General features: G+C 43.1%; 1 protein-coding gene across 3 annotated transcripts in view; it reads right to left on the bottom strand.

Moving 5' to 3' along the window:
• Window positions 1–1,014: 1,014 nt before the first annotated feature.
• DIS3L (DIS3 like exosome 3'-5' exoribonuclease) overlaps window positions 1,015–16,147 on the bottom strand; it is a 32,349-nt gene continuing 17,216 nt past the window's right edge. For 2 of the 3 annotated variants that reach the window (XM_027553022.1, XM_027553023.1), the window contains 11 exons: window positions 15,604–15,783; window positions 13,396–13,565; window positions 12,190–12,351; window positions 10,045–10,292; window positions 8,855–8,947; window positions 5,523–6,056; window positions 4,614–4,768; window positions 4,328–4,506; window positions 2,598–2,743; window positions 1,697–1,871; window positions 1,015–1,609 (listed from right to left, as the gene is read on the bottom strand). In XM_027553022.1, the coding sequence (XP_027408823.1) occupies window positions 1,304–1,609; window positions 1,697–1,871; window positions 2,598–2,743; window positions 4,328–4,506; window positions 4,614–4,768; window positions 5,523–6,056; window positions 8,855–8,947; window positions 10,045–10,292; window positions 12,190–12,351; window positions 13,396–13,565; window positions 15,604–15,783 (2,348 nt within the window). In that variant the 3' untranslated portion in view covers window positions 1,015–1,303. Of the gene's footprint in view, window positions 1,610–1,696; window positions 1,872–2,597; window positions 2,744–4,327; window positions 4,507–4,613; window positions 4,769–5,522; window positions 6,057–8,854; window positions 8,948–10,044; window positions 10,293–12,189; window positions 12,352–13,395; window positions 13,566–15,603; window positions 15,784–16,147 lie in introns of those variants that run through there. The other variant, XM_027553024.1, reaches the window with a different exon arrangement.

Raw genomic sequence — 16,147 nt, 5'->3', positions numbered from 1 at the left:
TGTATTGCCTGGCCTGCATAGGTGCTAGGGAAATTCATATGCTCCTTGGTACCTTTTGTTGTTCAATCACTAAGTTGTATCCCACTCTTTGTGACCCCATGGACTGTGGCACACCAGGCTCTTCTGTCCATGGGGTTCTCCAGGCAATACTGGAGTGGCTTACCATTTCCTTCTCCAGAGATCTTCTCAGACCAGGGATCAAACCCATATCTTCTGTATTGGCAGGCAGATTCTTTATCACTGAACCATCAGGGAAGGTTGGTACCTTACTGGCTAGTTAGTTGGAGAGAAATTTGCAAAGTATCATGGACACCTCGGGAGGATTCACAGGAGAGCTTGCATTGGTGGAGATGCTAAGGATTGGGAAGAACATGTACAATAATATAGAAATGAAAATCTAGGAAAGAAGAGATTTGGGAATGGTGGATATGAGGCTGAAGTGTTAGAAGCACGTGGTGGGAAGACCTAATTGGAGTCTTTCCAGCCTCAGTTTATCAACTTGGTGGAGGGGTAATTATAGACAGTACTATGTTGAGAATCAAGTTTAAATGTTTGTCTGGTTCTTAGGAGATTCCTACGGGGGAGAGGGCAAGGCAAAGCTAATCTTTACGAACTAGGACATGGGAAAGTTGCTTTTTGGGAGAGGGTGTAGACTGGCAAAGTGATGGTGCTAAGTAATAAGTCTCCAGCAAGAGCAAGGCCTGGGCAGCTTATCTGAGGAGTACTCAGCTCAATGAGAGGATGGAAGGGAGGTGTGAGAGAACAGACCTTACCCTGTGCATCCCATCCCACTCCCTAGGCCCCAACCCCAACTGGTGCTGGGGACAGCAGGGGAGACTGAGTCAAATATCAAGTCAAGAGTTTTAAAGTGGACACATGTACAGGACTGAGTCTTACTATCTGAAGGAGACTGAAAAATTAATCTGGCAGATGTCAGAGGGACCTGTGACCCAAATGGCCCAGTGTAGAAATTACTGGAAAATTAATGCAAAAAAGAACTGATTTGAGACAAGCTGGCCAAAAGTCAGTTCTAGGTTTATTAACAAGACTGGCAACCTGTTTTGCAGAGCCAGGATTCAGTGATCCAGTATCTGAAAAACCACTTTCCATACTGACCTAATTGCACATAAACGCAACTTAGTGATAAAACATTTCACAAATATGTGAAATATCTACCCAATCTCCTCCCCCACTATCCAAATCAGGGATTGGTGGCACTCAATGGCACAGAAACTTTTATCTTGATGTTGAAGGTAAAACACTCACGGAAGACAAAGTTCTCTTTTAATGAAGTCAGAAGAGTTCATATGCCGTAACTGTTGGAAACGTCCAGGAGAGCTAGATCTCTTATTTCCTCTAGAAGTGTGTACAGGCTTCTTCCCTTCGTTTGGCAGTATTTTTGATAATCTTCAGTGATGTTTACTGCGACTTCTTGAGCAAGCTGAGCCTCCTCCACGGATCTAGTTACTTCTTTCACTAAATCACTCTTTAGCAAGAGGGAACTCTGCTGCAAAAGTTCTGTATCTGGTGTCATGTGTGGTTTATTGCTTATTATTTCAAGCCGTATTGTATCAGAATGGCAACGTGAGGTCTGTACAGATATTCTCACCTATCATAGAGGAGAAAATGCATATTACTAAGTCACATTCTTTGCTGGTTGCACTGAAAGCAATGCTTAATGTAAATACAGACTTACTGTTACATGGTCAAACAAATGGAATGTAACAGATTCCCCTCCTGTCGTGGTGGAGGTGATCTTGTTTTGAAAGCGTTGAAGGGATCCTGGTTTCCATTCAGAATGGCCATCTGGGCCACATGAGACCACTAAACCATCTTTATTTCTTAAATAAGCAGCACCTTTAATCCCAAACCTGAAGTATTGTTAGAATAAAAATTCAGAGATAGTATATTCTTAGTATGCAGATCTTGTATACTTATCGGGAATGCTAGTTTTTCTTACAGCTTAAAAACAACAACAAAAAACTTCCCAAAACAAGAAAAAGAACTTTACATCTGATTAACCTCCAAATATCTACTTCATTGAGCAGATGAAAACAAAATGTTTTGCTAAAGAAAAAAGTAAAACTATCCGATGACTTATACAGAAGTGAGTGAATGCGTTAGTCGCTCAGTTGTGTCCAACTTTTTGTGACCCCGGATGGACTAGTCCGCCAGGCTCCTCTGTTCATGGAATTTTCCAGGCAAGAATACTGGAGTGGGTTGCCATTCCCTTCTCCAGGGGATCTTCCCGACTCAGAAATTGAACCCAGCCAGGTCTCCTGCATTGCAGGCAGATTCTTTACCATCTGAGCTACCAGGGATCTCTTTTTTTTATACTTATATAATGAATTATATATTACATTATGTACATATGGTAACTTCAAAACAGTTGCTAAAGTAAGTGCTTTAAAGAATGATATCTAATGTACTGACTATACAGTCCATGGAATTCTCCAGGCCAGAATACTGGAGTGGGTAGCCTTTCCCTTCGCCAGGGGATCTTCCCAACCCAGGGATCAAACCCACCATTTCTATACTGTGTCCATATTGAGGTTAACTATGACTTAGTAACAACTTTTGTGTTAGAAATAACATACCTTGGTATAAACACAAGCACACCATTTGTCCTAATTGAATAAATGACCCCATCAGATATGCAACGCTCCTCAGTTTCTGGGTCTTTGTCTTTAAAATACATGCATTGGAAGAGCTCAGTAGACTGCTTCTGAGAATGCTGTGCTGCCTGTAAGAAGAAGCACAACCCCCAAACATGATGATGGGCCTCTTGACACCCCAGAAGAAACATGTGATTCATATTCCCAAAGAAACAAATGTCTTTTAAAAAGGCTAGGTTCTAGAAAACCATTAATACAAATATTCTCTATTATTAATTAAATCAATTTTGTAGGACCCTTTATCAATCCCTCAAAAATGTCTTAGAAAATTAACTCTTTAAAGAGAACTGCTGCTAAGTCACTTCAGTCGTGTCCGACTCTGTGTGACCCCATAGACGGCAGCCCACCAGGCTCCCCCGTCCCTGGGATTCTCCAGGCAAGAACACTGGAGTGGGTTGCCATTTCCTTCTCCGATGCATGAAAGTGAAAAGTGAAAGTGAAGTCGCTCAGTCTTGTCCGACCCTCAGCGATTCCATGGATTGCAGCCTACCAGGCTCCTCCGTCCATGGGATTTTCCAGGCAGGAGTACTACTTGTTTGTTATTTAAAAGCTGTTTATAGTTCACTGAAGAAGATGAAAAGTACCCAGGTCTATGTCTTACCTGTATTTTTCAAGTCTGTCCTACCAAAATCCTGCTGATGGAAGTGCAAATTAGAACTATATTCTGGAGGGCAATTTAGTAATAGGTATGAAAGTTTTAATTATGCCTGATTTGTGTTAATGTATGGCAGATTTATTTATCTGATTTATTTCACTGTAAATTATAAAGCAATTATCTTCCAATTAAAAACAAAAGCTGAAAGTTTTGTGTACCCCTTTTGATTCAGTAATTCATTATTGCCAGGAATTTATCCAGGCAAAATGTGAGAAGTCTGTAAAAATGTATACACAAGGATGGTTGTAAACTAGATTGCCAGGAACACTGCTGCCTAACCAAACTTTGTGAAATGATGGCAACGTTCTGTAACTGTGTTGTCCCATAGGTAGCCACTAGCCACACGTGTCTATTAAGCATGTGAAATGTGGCTAGTGCAACTGAGGAGCTGAATTTTTAATTTAAACCAACATGAGTAGTGGCTACAAGATTGTTTAGTATCAAACTAGTGTTCTAACTGGATACAGATAATATTAAACATTTAGGCAGTTTACAATCTGATGTTTAACCAAATGGTCTAGTTCTATCTAAGTTGTATAACATGGTCAATAGCAACAATATGAAATAAAATACAAAGTAGTTTCTGAAATAATGATGTAACTATATTGATATGGTGTGCTATCAATAACATGTTAAGTGAAAAAAGGCCTACTTCAAACAGCAGGTATGACGATATTTTTATAAATAAAAAGCATTGTCTAGAATTGTTATTATCTTTGGGTAGTGAGATGATAGACATTCTTTCACATTTCTACATTTTGCAGGGAAAGAATCTGACTTGTTGAATCTCATAAATCCACATTAAGTATTTCAGAACATTTGTAAATGTATTGAGAGCTACTCAACAAACTTTATGATTTTTCATCTTTCTCATTGATTGGAATAATTCTAGAGTTTAACTTGCTGGAATATATGGTACTTCATTCCACTACACAATAGAGTTGATATTCTGTTAGCAAAAGAGATGATGGGTAAGAGAATTAAAAATCCCTCTTACTCGGTTTCTGTTGTTGATATGTCTGCATAACTCCTCAAGATCTTTGTTGCTGAATAAATTTTCCTGAATTTCCATTTTCTTATCTTTTGAAATGGCTGCCATTAGTAATCGATGTACTATAATATCTGAGTATCTTCTTATCGGAGAGGTAAAGTGAGTATATTTATCTAATGCAAGACCTTAAAAAATAAACCAAAAAATCAAAATAAACAACAACAACAAAAAACTTTTTTAAACAGTTGGCTCAAGGCTTCGGCCACAAGAGAAGAAAATTGTAATCATTCACCATAGTGATGGAACTCCTCCTCGGCACATGATCCGGTGGAAAAATACAGAGCGTTAGACATGGCCTGTGTAGCCATTGATCGAAGTAACTTGTTGACGATGGGATCGTTGGGGTCATTTGCATTATCCAGAGAATCAGCCAGTGCTTTATTGGACCTGACAAAAAATGGAAAAATTCTTATTTGGTCCCCAGCAATAATTTACAAGTCAACACTCGAGGGGAATGCTTTACTCGCCCATAGTTAAATTTATTTGGGACACATTTCAGAGAAGCAACTTTTTTTCAACTACAGAAATCTAACTTGCTTTTGAGATTTAAACACAGAAAATTTCAGAATTCAAATAACATTGTTTTCTGTTTTTGCCACACTGCACGGCTTACAGGATCTTAGTTCCCCAACCAGAAATGGAACCCGGGCCACCACAGTCAAAGCGCTAAGTCCTAACCACTGGCTCACCAGGGAATTCCCTCCACTACCTTTCTTAAGTAGTGAAGAATAATGTGCTGAACCTATGAGGTGAAGTTAACGCTCAGTACACAGTGGGTGGCCAGGTACCTTTCGAGTTAAATTCCTAACACCCTTAACCTTAAACATCCTGTATAGGTCAATAAATGAAATTTTTCTTTTTTTAAATCAAGAATTATTGAGCCAAGGACTCCCCTGGGTGGTCCAGTGGTTAAAACTACATCATGCTTCAATTCCTGGTTGGGGAACTAAAATCCCCCAAACCATGTGGGGCAGCCAAAAAGAAAAAAGGAAGCCTCTTTACCTACATTATAGTAAACGAAGAAAAGCTAAGTTTTCTCTTTTTGGTCAAAGATCTGGCTGTCACATTTTATAACCACTGTAAAATACATAAGTGTACAGTAACCCCTTCCATTTTCCTGCCCCTTCAAAAGAGAAATTACCGTGTATCTATGAAGAAGCCCTTTGCTTTAGCACACTCTCGGAGTTCGGAGAAAAACTCCTGATGTGGAGGAGGGTGTCGGCGCAGCAAGGCTTGATGAGGGAAGCTCTCCCAGATCTTCTTGGCTACCCAGTGGTTGGCCAGGATCATGCATTCAGCCACGGTCTCGTGGACTTCCAGGGGCTGCTTGGGGATGAGGTCGTGAATGTTCTTTTTCTCATCGAGCTGGATGCGAACCTCCACTCCTTCCAGCTCCAGGGCACCGCAGCTGTCTCGCTTGGCTCGGATGTGGCGGGCTATGTCAGTTAGCTTTCTGATCGCCCACACTAACTCCTCCAGCTTGGCTTGTCGGCTCTTCTCATCCAGGTCCTTGAATTCCGGAATATCCTTCACAACACTGAAGTTTCCGTCCAGCAAGTCTTGGGCTGCTTCATAAAACAGTTTGTATGCCGATCGAATAATGGTTCTGCCATACCATACTTTCTTAATTTCATAGGAGGTCTTATCTAATTCCCACATCACGCTTACAGCATACCTGCAAAACCAGTCACATGCATCATTGTTAATTCTACCATTTTTTGAAATGAACAGAACTAGAGCCTAAATGTAACGAAAGAAATGACATTGCTATGGGTTTCCGGTCTGATGTTTCAATCCAACACTGCTGCTAAGGTGAAAGATATTTAAAATTAAAATGAGGTTAGACAAGGTTCTGTGGATCTCTGAGCAAATCTGAAATGAGTTCACACGAACTGTTGCAAGCCCAACTTGATGGTTCTCCATGTTCCTTAGAACAGCACAGCACTGATAGAGTTAAGTCTACTGGGCTCTCTAGCAAAGAGGAGTCAAGCCTTTTGAATGCTACTAGGTAACACTGAACTAGGATATCAGTCTTGATGGCAGGTTCATGAGCAAAAAGTTCACTTAGTAAAGAACGACTTTAGCACCATCACTCTAACATCTGCAACTGACATCAAAAATAGAGCTAATTTCTTAACATGTGAAGAGCTCTTACATACCAACTACTACTAGATCAAGAAAGCAAAAGAGAAAGGGGCAAAAACCATGAAAGAGTTCATAGAACAGGATACACAAACGGCTTAGGCATACAAACAATGACTGTACGCATAGAAGTAAAAATGCAAATCAAAAGCACTTTTAAGATACCATGCTCATTTATCAAATTGGCCAAGATAAAAAAACACAATCTATTGTGTTGACAAGGCTGTGGGGAAACTAGCACTCTCATACAGTGATGGAGAATGTAACTGGTATAACCTCTATGGAAGGCGCTTTGCTTTTTAAACACAAATGCACATACCCTTTGACACAGAAATTTCACTTCTAGGACTTTATCTTCCAGAGATGCTGTACTTTTAAAAATGTGAAATGAGCTATAGTCCAAGTAATTCAGTACAGTTTTGTTTATAATAGCAAAAGCTTGGAAGCAATCCAAATTTCCATAGATACAGAACTGTTATTAATATGGAATGATCTCCAAGATACATTGTTAAGTTAAAAAAGAAGCAAGGTCTGAAGAGTATATATATGGTTACCATTTGTATGACAAAGAAAGACCACATGTCCAAATATGTGCATCAGTGTGTGAAATAACAGAAAACTTATGTTGGTCTTTGTCCCTATCTCCTGACACAGGGCTCCTGACACCCTTGTAATTTCCTGGGAGATAGGCATGTCTGGTTCTAATGAGGTGGGCTCCTGGAGGAGGCTGGTCACTAGAAAGACCAAGCCATGATTAGAAGCTTTCAATCCTGCCCCTCATTCTCTCGAGGAGAAGGGCTGAAAATGGAGTTACTAATGGATCACGCCAATGTGATGAAGCTTCCATAAAATCCCCAGTGAGCGAGGTTTGGAGAGCCTCTGGGTTGGTGAACACACGGAGGTGCTGGGAGAGTGGCACCCCGGGCCTAGAAGCTCCGTGTTCCTTCCACATACCTTGCCCTACACAACTCTTTCATCTGGATGTTCACCTGTATCCCTTATCATATACTTTTATACAGTGAACATAAGTAAATTGTTTTGCTGAGTTCTGAGAGCTGCTCTAACAATTAATTGAACCTGAGGAGGAGGTCTGGGTATCTCTGATTTATAGCCAGTAGGTCAGAAGTACAGGTAACAATGTGGACTTTCAAGTGGCATCTGAAGTGCAAGGAAGGGGTAGTGGAAAGCTCTAATCCAGCGTCCCCAATCTTCTGGCACCGGGGACCAGTTTCATGGAAGACAGTTTTTCCACAGACCAGGGGTGGACTGCGATGGTTTCAGGATGAGTCAAGAGCAGCAGGGTCCGTGCTATGAGAATCTAATGCCAACACTGGTCCAACAGGAGGCGGCGCTCAGGCGGTAACGCGAGCCATGGGGAGTGGCTGTAAATACAGATGAAGTTTCACTCACTTGCCTGCCCACTGCTCGCCTGATGTGTGACGGTCTGGTTCCTAACTGGTATCAGTCCATGACCTGGGGGCTGGGGACCCCTGCTCTAATCTACAGCGGGTCAGTCAGAAGCACGGTGACAATCTGGGCCTGTGACAGTGTCTGAAGTTGGGGAGAGGGGGACAGCTGTGTGAGACTGAGCCCTTACCCTGTGGAACCTGATGCCGTCTCTGCGGAAGACAGCATCAGAATTGATTAAATTGTAGGACACCCAGCTGCGGTTGCAGAGAATAGCTTGGTGTGGAGAAAGACATCTGGTGGCGAGCAGTGTCAGATGTAATGTGCCCTCTGTAAAGACAAAGGAGACTTATGGGAAAGAAAGACATAGCAGGGAAGAGCTGGGTGTTTCCCATACAGGAAGGTGGAAAACTGAGAATGCTTTTTCGTTACAGTATTGTATCTAAAAAATACTTAAGAAATTGGTAACTGATGCAAAGTGGCAGGTGGGAGCCTTTCACTAAACATCTTTTGGAAGGTGTGAATTTTCAGCTTCAAGGACAGATATAAACTTTAATTACAACAAATAACCACAAAACTCCCTAAGTTCATGATCCTTGTGAAAAACAGCCTCAACCAGGGAACATATATGTACAAAGGGACATACATTTGTTCTTAGACTTTGACTTTAAAAAGTCAACAAGAGGAAGAAGCAGCCTCCCAGCTAGGCAGAAGGAAAGGAGACAAAAAGAAAAGAGGAGTGGAAGGGAAGGGAAGGTGCGAGCAATAAAGCTGCCCCCAAACAGAGGACTGGGGGGGAAAGAAGGGGTGGGAAGGGCGGTGGGAAAGTAGCTTAGAAAAAGGAAGTGGCCACAAGCAAGAGCTACCAGGCATCACAGAAGGACCAGGACGAGTTCTGATGATAGAAATAATGAACCAACTCACCTATCAACACCTCCCAGGAGGGAGCACACGTCAGCGCTGAGGATGGCGGGCAGCATGTCATAGCGACGGTCCGCTAAGTAGTAAGTGGTGGCCCTGTGAACGACACATGTGCAGGTCCATGACCTTCAGCAGCAAGAGGCAGAACTGCTGACGGCACAGGCTGCGGTGAGGAAATGGCTGAGGGCTCAGCGCCAATTCCCCAAGGCTGCTGCTTTTCATAAAGTGCAGCAGGCTGGGCAACAAAGCTATGCCTGTGTTCCCACTTTTCTAAGTGATGCCGCTTTGGGCTCAATATTCTTCCACTGATATAAAAGAGAAAGACAGAGTGGCACAAATCTTAGTTGTGTAGGAAAAATTAAAGTGTAACGATCCAGTATTTATAGAAAATAGGATATTACTACATGAAAAATTTAACCCATTTCACTGTAGCATACAACATGTGAAAAGATTTTGTTAAAAAAGGAAAGGCAGGGGCTTCCCTGGTGTCGAGGGGTTAAGAATCACCTGCCAATGCGTGGGACTCAGGTTCAGTCCTTGATCTGGGAAGATCCCACATGCCATGGGGCAACTAAGCCCTTGCAACCTCCCTCAAGAGAAGCCACTGCAAAGAGAAGCCCGCACACTGCAACTAGGGAGTAGCCCCCACTCATCCCAACTGGAGAATGCAGCCAAAAAACAAAGGAAACGTAATTGATCAAGATACTACTTTTCTCAAGGAAAAGGGGAAGTGAAAGTGAAGTCGCTCAGTCACGCCCGATTCTTTGTGACCCCATGGACAGGAGCCTGCACCGAGCTCCTCCGTCCATGAGATTTTCTAGGCAAGAGTACTGGAGTGGGTTGCCGTTTCTGGAAGGATCTTCAGGACTGTTCCCAATTGTGAAATCTTTGTTTTAAAAATCTGAAACTAGCATGGGCTTCCCAGGTGGTACGAGTGGTAAAGAACCCACCTGCCAGTGCAGGAGACGTAAGAGACTTGGGTTCGATCCCTGGGTAGGGAAGATCCCCTGGAGGAGGAAATGGCAACCCTCTCCAGTATTCTTGCCTGGAGAATCCCATGGACAGAGGAGCCTGGTGGGCTATAGTCCATACGGTTGCAAAAAGTCAGACACGACTGAAGTGACTTAGCACAGTTGCAGAACACATTATAGTCACACCCACACAATCCCAGTGCTGATTTCTAAAAGCATTACCTTGTCCTAGCTTCAATGTCAATATAGGAGTGTGGTGCTACAAAGTGCGTCACATCTGCAATGTGGACTCCAAGCTCCAGGTTGCCATTATCCAAGGCTCGGACTGAAAGGGTGTCATCCACATCTTCACAGCCGCTGGGGTCGATGCTGAACACCAGGTGGGTTTTCCTCAGGTCTTCACGTTCTCGTTCCTCTTGCGAACTTACCTTCCAGGGATTTTCCGGTGTGTTGACTGGCATCTCACACATCTGTACAGGGAGAGGCCCAAGATTCAGCAATTCATGCACCAGAAGTTTCCATAAAAACTCTCTAACATTCTCCATGTGACCGCATAGAAACCCCATTCATTACTCATTGTGTGCGTGTGCTAACTCATTCAGTCATGTCCAACTCTTTGCGACCCTACGGACTGTAGCCCACCAGGCTCCTCTGCCCATGGGATTCTTCAGGCAAAAATACTGGAGTAGGTTGCCATTTCCTCCTCCAGGGGATCTTCCCGACCCAAGGATTGAACCCGAGTCTCTTACGTCGCCGGCATTGGCAGGCGGATTCTTCCCACTAGTGCCACCTGGGAAGCCCCTCATTACTCACTACCTTCTACCTATTTGTTTCTTTTGAGCAATAATTATTTATTAGGTGCCTAATATGTGTCAGGAGCCGTGTGAGGTTCTGGAAAGTCGGGACTCAATAGGAAAGACACAATCTGCATGCCCTTGAGGATTCTACAGTCTGACAGGAAATGTTCCAGAGCATTTACAGTTCCTTTAGTTGTGAGGGTGCGGGCAAGAATGAATGGGTGGCTTATAAAAAGTACAATATCTACCGCATTTTCAAATGATCCATTTGTTTAAATATATTTGAGCTTTTAATTCAAGTCAAGCCCTGAAAAAAATCAACATGTCCCAGATATTAAAAACATATTCCCTTTTTAAAGCAGGATCAATCTTGGGCATTTTTTTTCTGCATTATTACCTATTCAAGCCATCAATTTGCAGTTAAGTAGGCTAAAAAGGAAGAATTCTAGTCCTGTGAAGTCTAATTCATGTTTTATTTTGTTCCAACATTTTCACTAAGCTGTCAAAACAAGCCAACAAATGATTTCAAGATACTAATGTTAAACATAAAATTTTAATAATGTAAGATATTCTAAAGTATTTTTACTATTATAGTTACTATTCTGTCAAAAATTATAATGAAAATAAGAACACCCATATGCTCTTGATGACAATGCAAACTGGCCCAATTTTTCTGGAGGACAACCTGCCTATTCACAGCAAAAGCTATTTAAATTTTTTATGCCCTTTGACTTGGTAATCTCACTTTAAGTATTACATTCCAAAGAAAATGATCAAAAGATTAAAAAAAAGTGATGTTTATGAAACATTTGAAGTAGCACCTTTTATAATACTGAAACATTAAAAATCCCAAATGCTCAACAACTGAGGAAAGCTTAAGTAAACTAGAATACATCAATATAGAGTAATTTGCCATCATTATTAACAGTAAGTAGGCTATGTCAACACATAGAAATAATTTTAAGTGCAAGAAGCAAAAAATAGCCTGTGTGCACTATGAATATAGCTATGCAAGAATAATAAACACAATTTATGAGGATTTTTAACAGATCATAACGTGACAGAAATAGCTGATGCTTTATGTTCACACAATTTTTGTTTTCTGTAAAGGTTACAAAAATGGTTTCATAATGAGCATGATTTTTTTGATACATGGGTCAGAGATGTATACCCAAGAAGCTGCTTCCCACAGCTTTCTGCAGGCCTCTGGTTGAATGATCCAGACAGGGAGCAGAGCCCAGTGGGTCTGTAACAACCAGGTACCCATGTAGTTACGGGGAATGGATGCATACTGATGATAAGATGCTGACATACCATTTGTAAGCACAGTTGGAAACATGTAAAAATCTGAGAGCTATGAGGCTGTAAGAAACTGCACTTGAAGTTGACTCCAGTCTCGTTCAAACACAGAGTTAAAGAGGAATGAACTTCTCCCATTAGCTGTGGTTTAGATAGCAGTTTGTTACACAGTACAAAAATTTTTCTTTCTTACTGACAGAACAACAACGGCAGACGAACGAAAAAGCAGAGAATGTCTTTTATCAGACCACAGGACTGGGGCGAGTCTGACCTGAGCTTCGGAGAAGGGGACAACTGAGATGCTGTTCTCCACCAGGATGGTTGCAATTTCCCCTTCCAGATCTCCGATTCTTCCTAGGACACGCACGAAATGTCCATTTGGGTACATAGATGTCGACTCCCAGGAATCGATGCGCACGACCACCCTGAAGTCCTGCACAGAGAGGGGGAAACACGAACCCAGTATCAGGAGTAAGTGGGTCAATTAGCAACACCAAACAAGGGATAAACAGCATTGAGCTCCATAGACAGTGGCCAATTTATTAATACAAATAACCATCTTCTTCTCTTTTTTTCCTTTTATTGGGTTCTTCCTGTTTTACTAAATGGTCAGATGGCAGGTAAATGCTTAACCCAGTGCTTTGAAGGGAGGCATTACCTCTCTGCACCAAGATGAAAACCTGAGAAAGAGAGAACCAACTGCGACACGTTCTAGTTAACATATGCAGCCCAAGGGAAAAACCCAACTATGCACAGTCCAATTTGTGTGTGTGTTTGGAGTTACTTTCTAATTTCTTAAGACATCTTTTGGCGGGGAGAAGGTAATCAGCGTGAACTGAACCTCACTGCCCCATATTCCAGCAAGCCACAGATACGGAAAGCAGCTATTGCACCTGGCCTCTGAGAGCCTGAGTGAGGCTTCAGGATGGAAAGGTACAGGATGAACAGGTTACTGGCTGGGGATAGCCTGCTTCAGTGTCTCATTTACAAACTACAGAACATCGGGCAAATCAGACTGGGTGATGCCTGCACCCTTTGCCACAGTAAAGGTTAATTTCTAACTTTCTTGTTTATGTCTTCTCTCCGGGACTCTGTTCCTTTATGGATAATCGATTCTGTGAAGTACCACTATATCATCCCCACAGGGCAGAGCAATCGTATTTCTATATCACTTGCTGGAAGAAAGCTTGTTAGCGTTGGCAAAGTGTATCTATTGGAAGTTTCTGTGTTGGACAGCTGGATAATGAATGTTCTCTCCAGCTGTCCTGACAGCTCTTTCTAGGACGGTTTCTCTCTGGCCTTCATTTATTAACCAAGGACTACTTAATAGATGATTCTATATATTTAGAATTTTTAGAAAACAGGATCTCGGAATGCCACGTGCCATCAATAATTTACCCCTTCTTATGCAAAGAAGTTAACGTTTCCTGGTACTGCTCAAAAGCTGGCAGAGACAAGAGGCGAAGAGAGGGGGTACCTGGAGGGCTTCTGCTTGTTGAGTGCTGATTCGGATTTTGGGAATTCTGTAATCCCAAGGTGTAACTAGGATTTTCTGAGCATTTTTGCCCTGTGACTGGACCTCTTCTATGGATGGAAATGTCACCACATAGTCCCGCCAGTTCTTCTGAAGGATGCCTACCACTCTGCCTTTGGGAAAACAAAACAAAAGAAACCTTCGCTGGTAAGGTGTCACCTAACTGGACTCTGACCAGCTCAGCAGTGAGGAAGAAAACAGGAAATGCAACATCCAATTTTTTCAAGCACATCCACACAACTTGAGAGATGCAAACATTTGCCTTTCTTTTAAGAAGGATGGATCATTTTTTTTTTAAGATAGGTAATTTTTAAAATAAACACTGTTAGTATGCGCCCCCCTCCTTTTTTTTTTTTTTTTTGTGGGGTGACTTTTAGAAGCCATTAGTCCCACTTTCTCTTCGGCCCTTACTTCACCAAACTCAGGTTTAGGTATGTTGGGAAAAGTCAATGATTTTCACCTTTTTTTTTTGACCACAGGGATCTTAGTTTCCTGATCAGGGATTGAATCCATGCCCCCTGCAGGGGAAGCATGAGGTCTTAACCACTGGGCTGCCAGCGAAGTCCCTGATCTTCACTTTTTTAAACCTATGCCTTCTGTTGGGCGTTTTCACTGTCTTGCATTTTCCTACCAGCCAAAATCATTTGGTTCAACATTATTCACAGAAAAAGTATACAAATCATAAGTCTGATACGTAAAACTTTTAATCATCACAGACTGAAGTCAAGAAAAGGCAAAGTATAACATTTAAAAGTGCTATCTTTGCTTTTCCCAAGTATTTATGGAGGCCCTGTTCTAGGTTCTAGCAGGGAACACAGCTGTATCAGAACAAAGTCCCTGACTGCTTGGGGTCTACACTCCAGTCTGGGTGTCTGTGGGGGCGGGAGACAAATATGTGAGGCAAGCAGGACTGCTAGGAGATGCAGAGTAGCGTAAGGTGACCAGGAGCATGAAGGGTCAGAATAGCAGCTATTTCAAATGAAGTGACTTCTGAGCAGAGACCTGAAGTGAGGAGAGGAGGTGTGAGGTTTGGGGAAAGCTTGTTTCTCAGGTGGTAAAGGACAAGTTGGTAACCGTGGCAGAAGCAGAGACCTGACAGGACCTGAAGATTTTAAAAGGATCACTGTGGCTCCCTTGCCGAGAAGACTCTCTGGGAGCAAGGACAGGCACAGGGAGGCGAGCGAGGCGGCTGTCGGGAAAATCTCTCCCGGAGGTCTTCGTGCACTGACTTAGGAGCCAAGTGGCAGAGGGCAGGGGCGGCTGGACCCAGACCACGCCTTAAAGCTAGAGTGGACAGCACACGCCGATGTGTGAACGAAGGTGCGGATAGCTCCAAGGTCTTGGGTTGACCAACTGTAAGAACAGCCTTGCCATTTACTGAGATGGGGAACAGTTGGAGAGAAACAGGTTGGGGGGCAGAAATCAGGATTTTGTTATTAGGTGTGCTAAGTTTGAGGTGCCTGTTAAGACATCCAGGGGAGGAAGCCAAACAGATGACTGAGTAGACAAAACTGGCTGTGGAAGGGCTCTGGGCTGGAGGGACAGTCAGAGGACTGGAGGCAGCTCCTGGGGAGAGTGTGCGGAGAGGGAGAGATCCAGAGAGGAGGCCGGGTGCATCCGAGAGGACAGTAAGACAGGCAAGAACCAGCAAAGGAATAAGGAGGAATCCACCAGTGGAGGAGAAGAGCCCAGAAGCCGAAGACGAGGCGGTGGTCTGCCAGCCAAATGCTGCTGGCAGGTTATAGGTGCCAAGGACTGTGGGCGGTGAGGTCACTGGTGACTCTGACAAAGGACAAGAGGTAGGAGGGGGTGGGGCCTGGATGTTGCGGTTTTGGGAGAGACCAGGGAGAGAGGAACTGGAGAGGAGAGAGAGAATTCCCTTTTCAATGAGTTTCTCCAGAAACTGAAGCAGGGAAAACGGCGATAGCTGGAGAGGATGTGGGACCTAAGAGGGTTTTTATTTTGTTTTAAGGTGAGACATATTATAGCCTATTTGGGTGCTGATGAGAACTAAATAAACTTGCAGACGGGAAACTGATAATGTAGGAAAAGAGACGATATCATATATTAATAATTGCAGTACTTCTGGACTAAGGAGAGGAAAAATAAACAGTCTGCTTGGACGAGCAGGCAGCTTTCGGGCTGGCTCACCTGTGGGCATGGGCTCACTCGGGGACTCGCCCAGGGCCTTGTCATCACCGTCATTCTCACCCAGGGCGGTGGTTCTCCCCTTCCATTCACTTTTAGGGAGCAGTTCGACAACCACCACGTCTCCATGAATTGAGCGGTTTCGAGCCTTCATCCCGTGGATTAGGACGTCACTGACGAGATCTGCTTTGGGAGCAGCACAGAGAAACCCCATAAAGCCAAGGGGGAGACCTCACCAGTGAGGCCTTTCAAACATAATCCGTTCAAGATCTAATCAGCATTATTGTAAATAAAAGCTCCCTCCTTTCAAAGATGGAAGTCAAACTGAAGGCAAACTTTTGCCCCACAGGTTAGGAAGGAAGGAAGGCTGCTGCCAGGCCGTGCTGCAAAATGTGCTTTCATAAAGCCACCCCCAACCATCTTTTTTTTTGGCCCCACCGCTTGACATATGGGATCTTAAGTTTCCCAACCAGGGATCAAATCTGCATTCCCTGCCCTGGAAGTGTAGAGTCTTAACGGCTGCACTGCCAGGGAAGTCCCTCAACTG

This window comes from Bos indicus x Bos taurus, chromosome 10, assembly GCF_003369695.1.
Source record: "Bos indicus x Bos taurus breed Angus x Brahman F1 hybrid chromosome 10, Bos_hybrid_MaternalHap_v2.0, whole genome shotgun sequence".
In the NCBI taxonomy this organism is placed as follows: Eukaryota; Metazoa; Chordata; class Mammalia; order Artiodactyla; family Bovidae; genus Bos; species Bos indicus x Bos taurus.
Note: the sequence above shows the minus strand (reverse complement) of the source record. Positions and strands in the feature narration are given on the sequence as shown.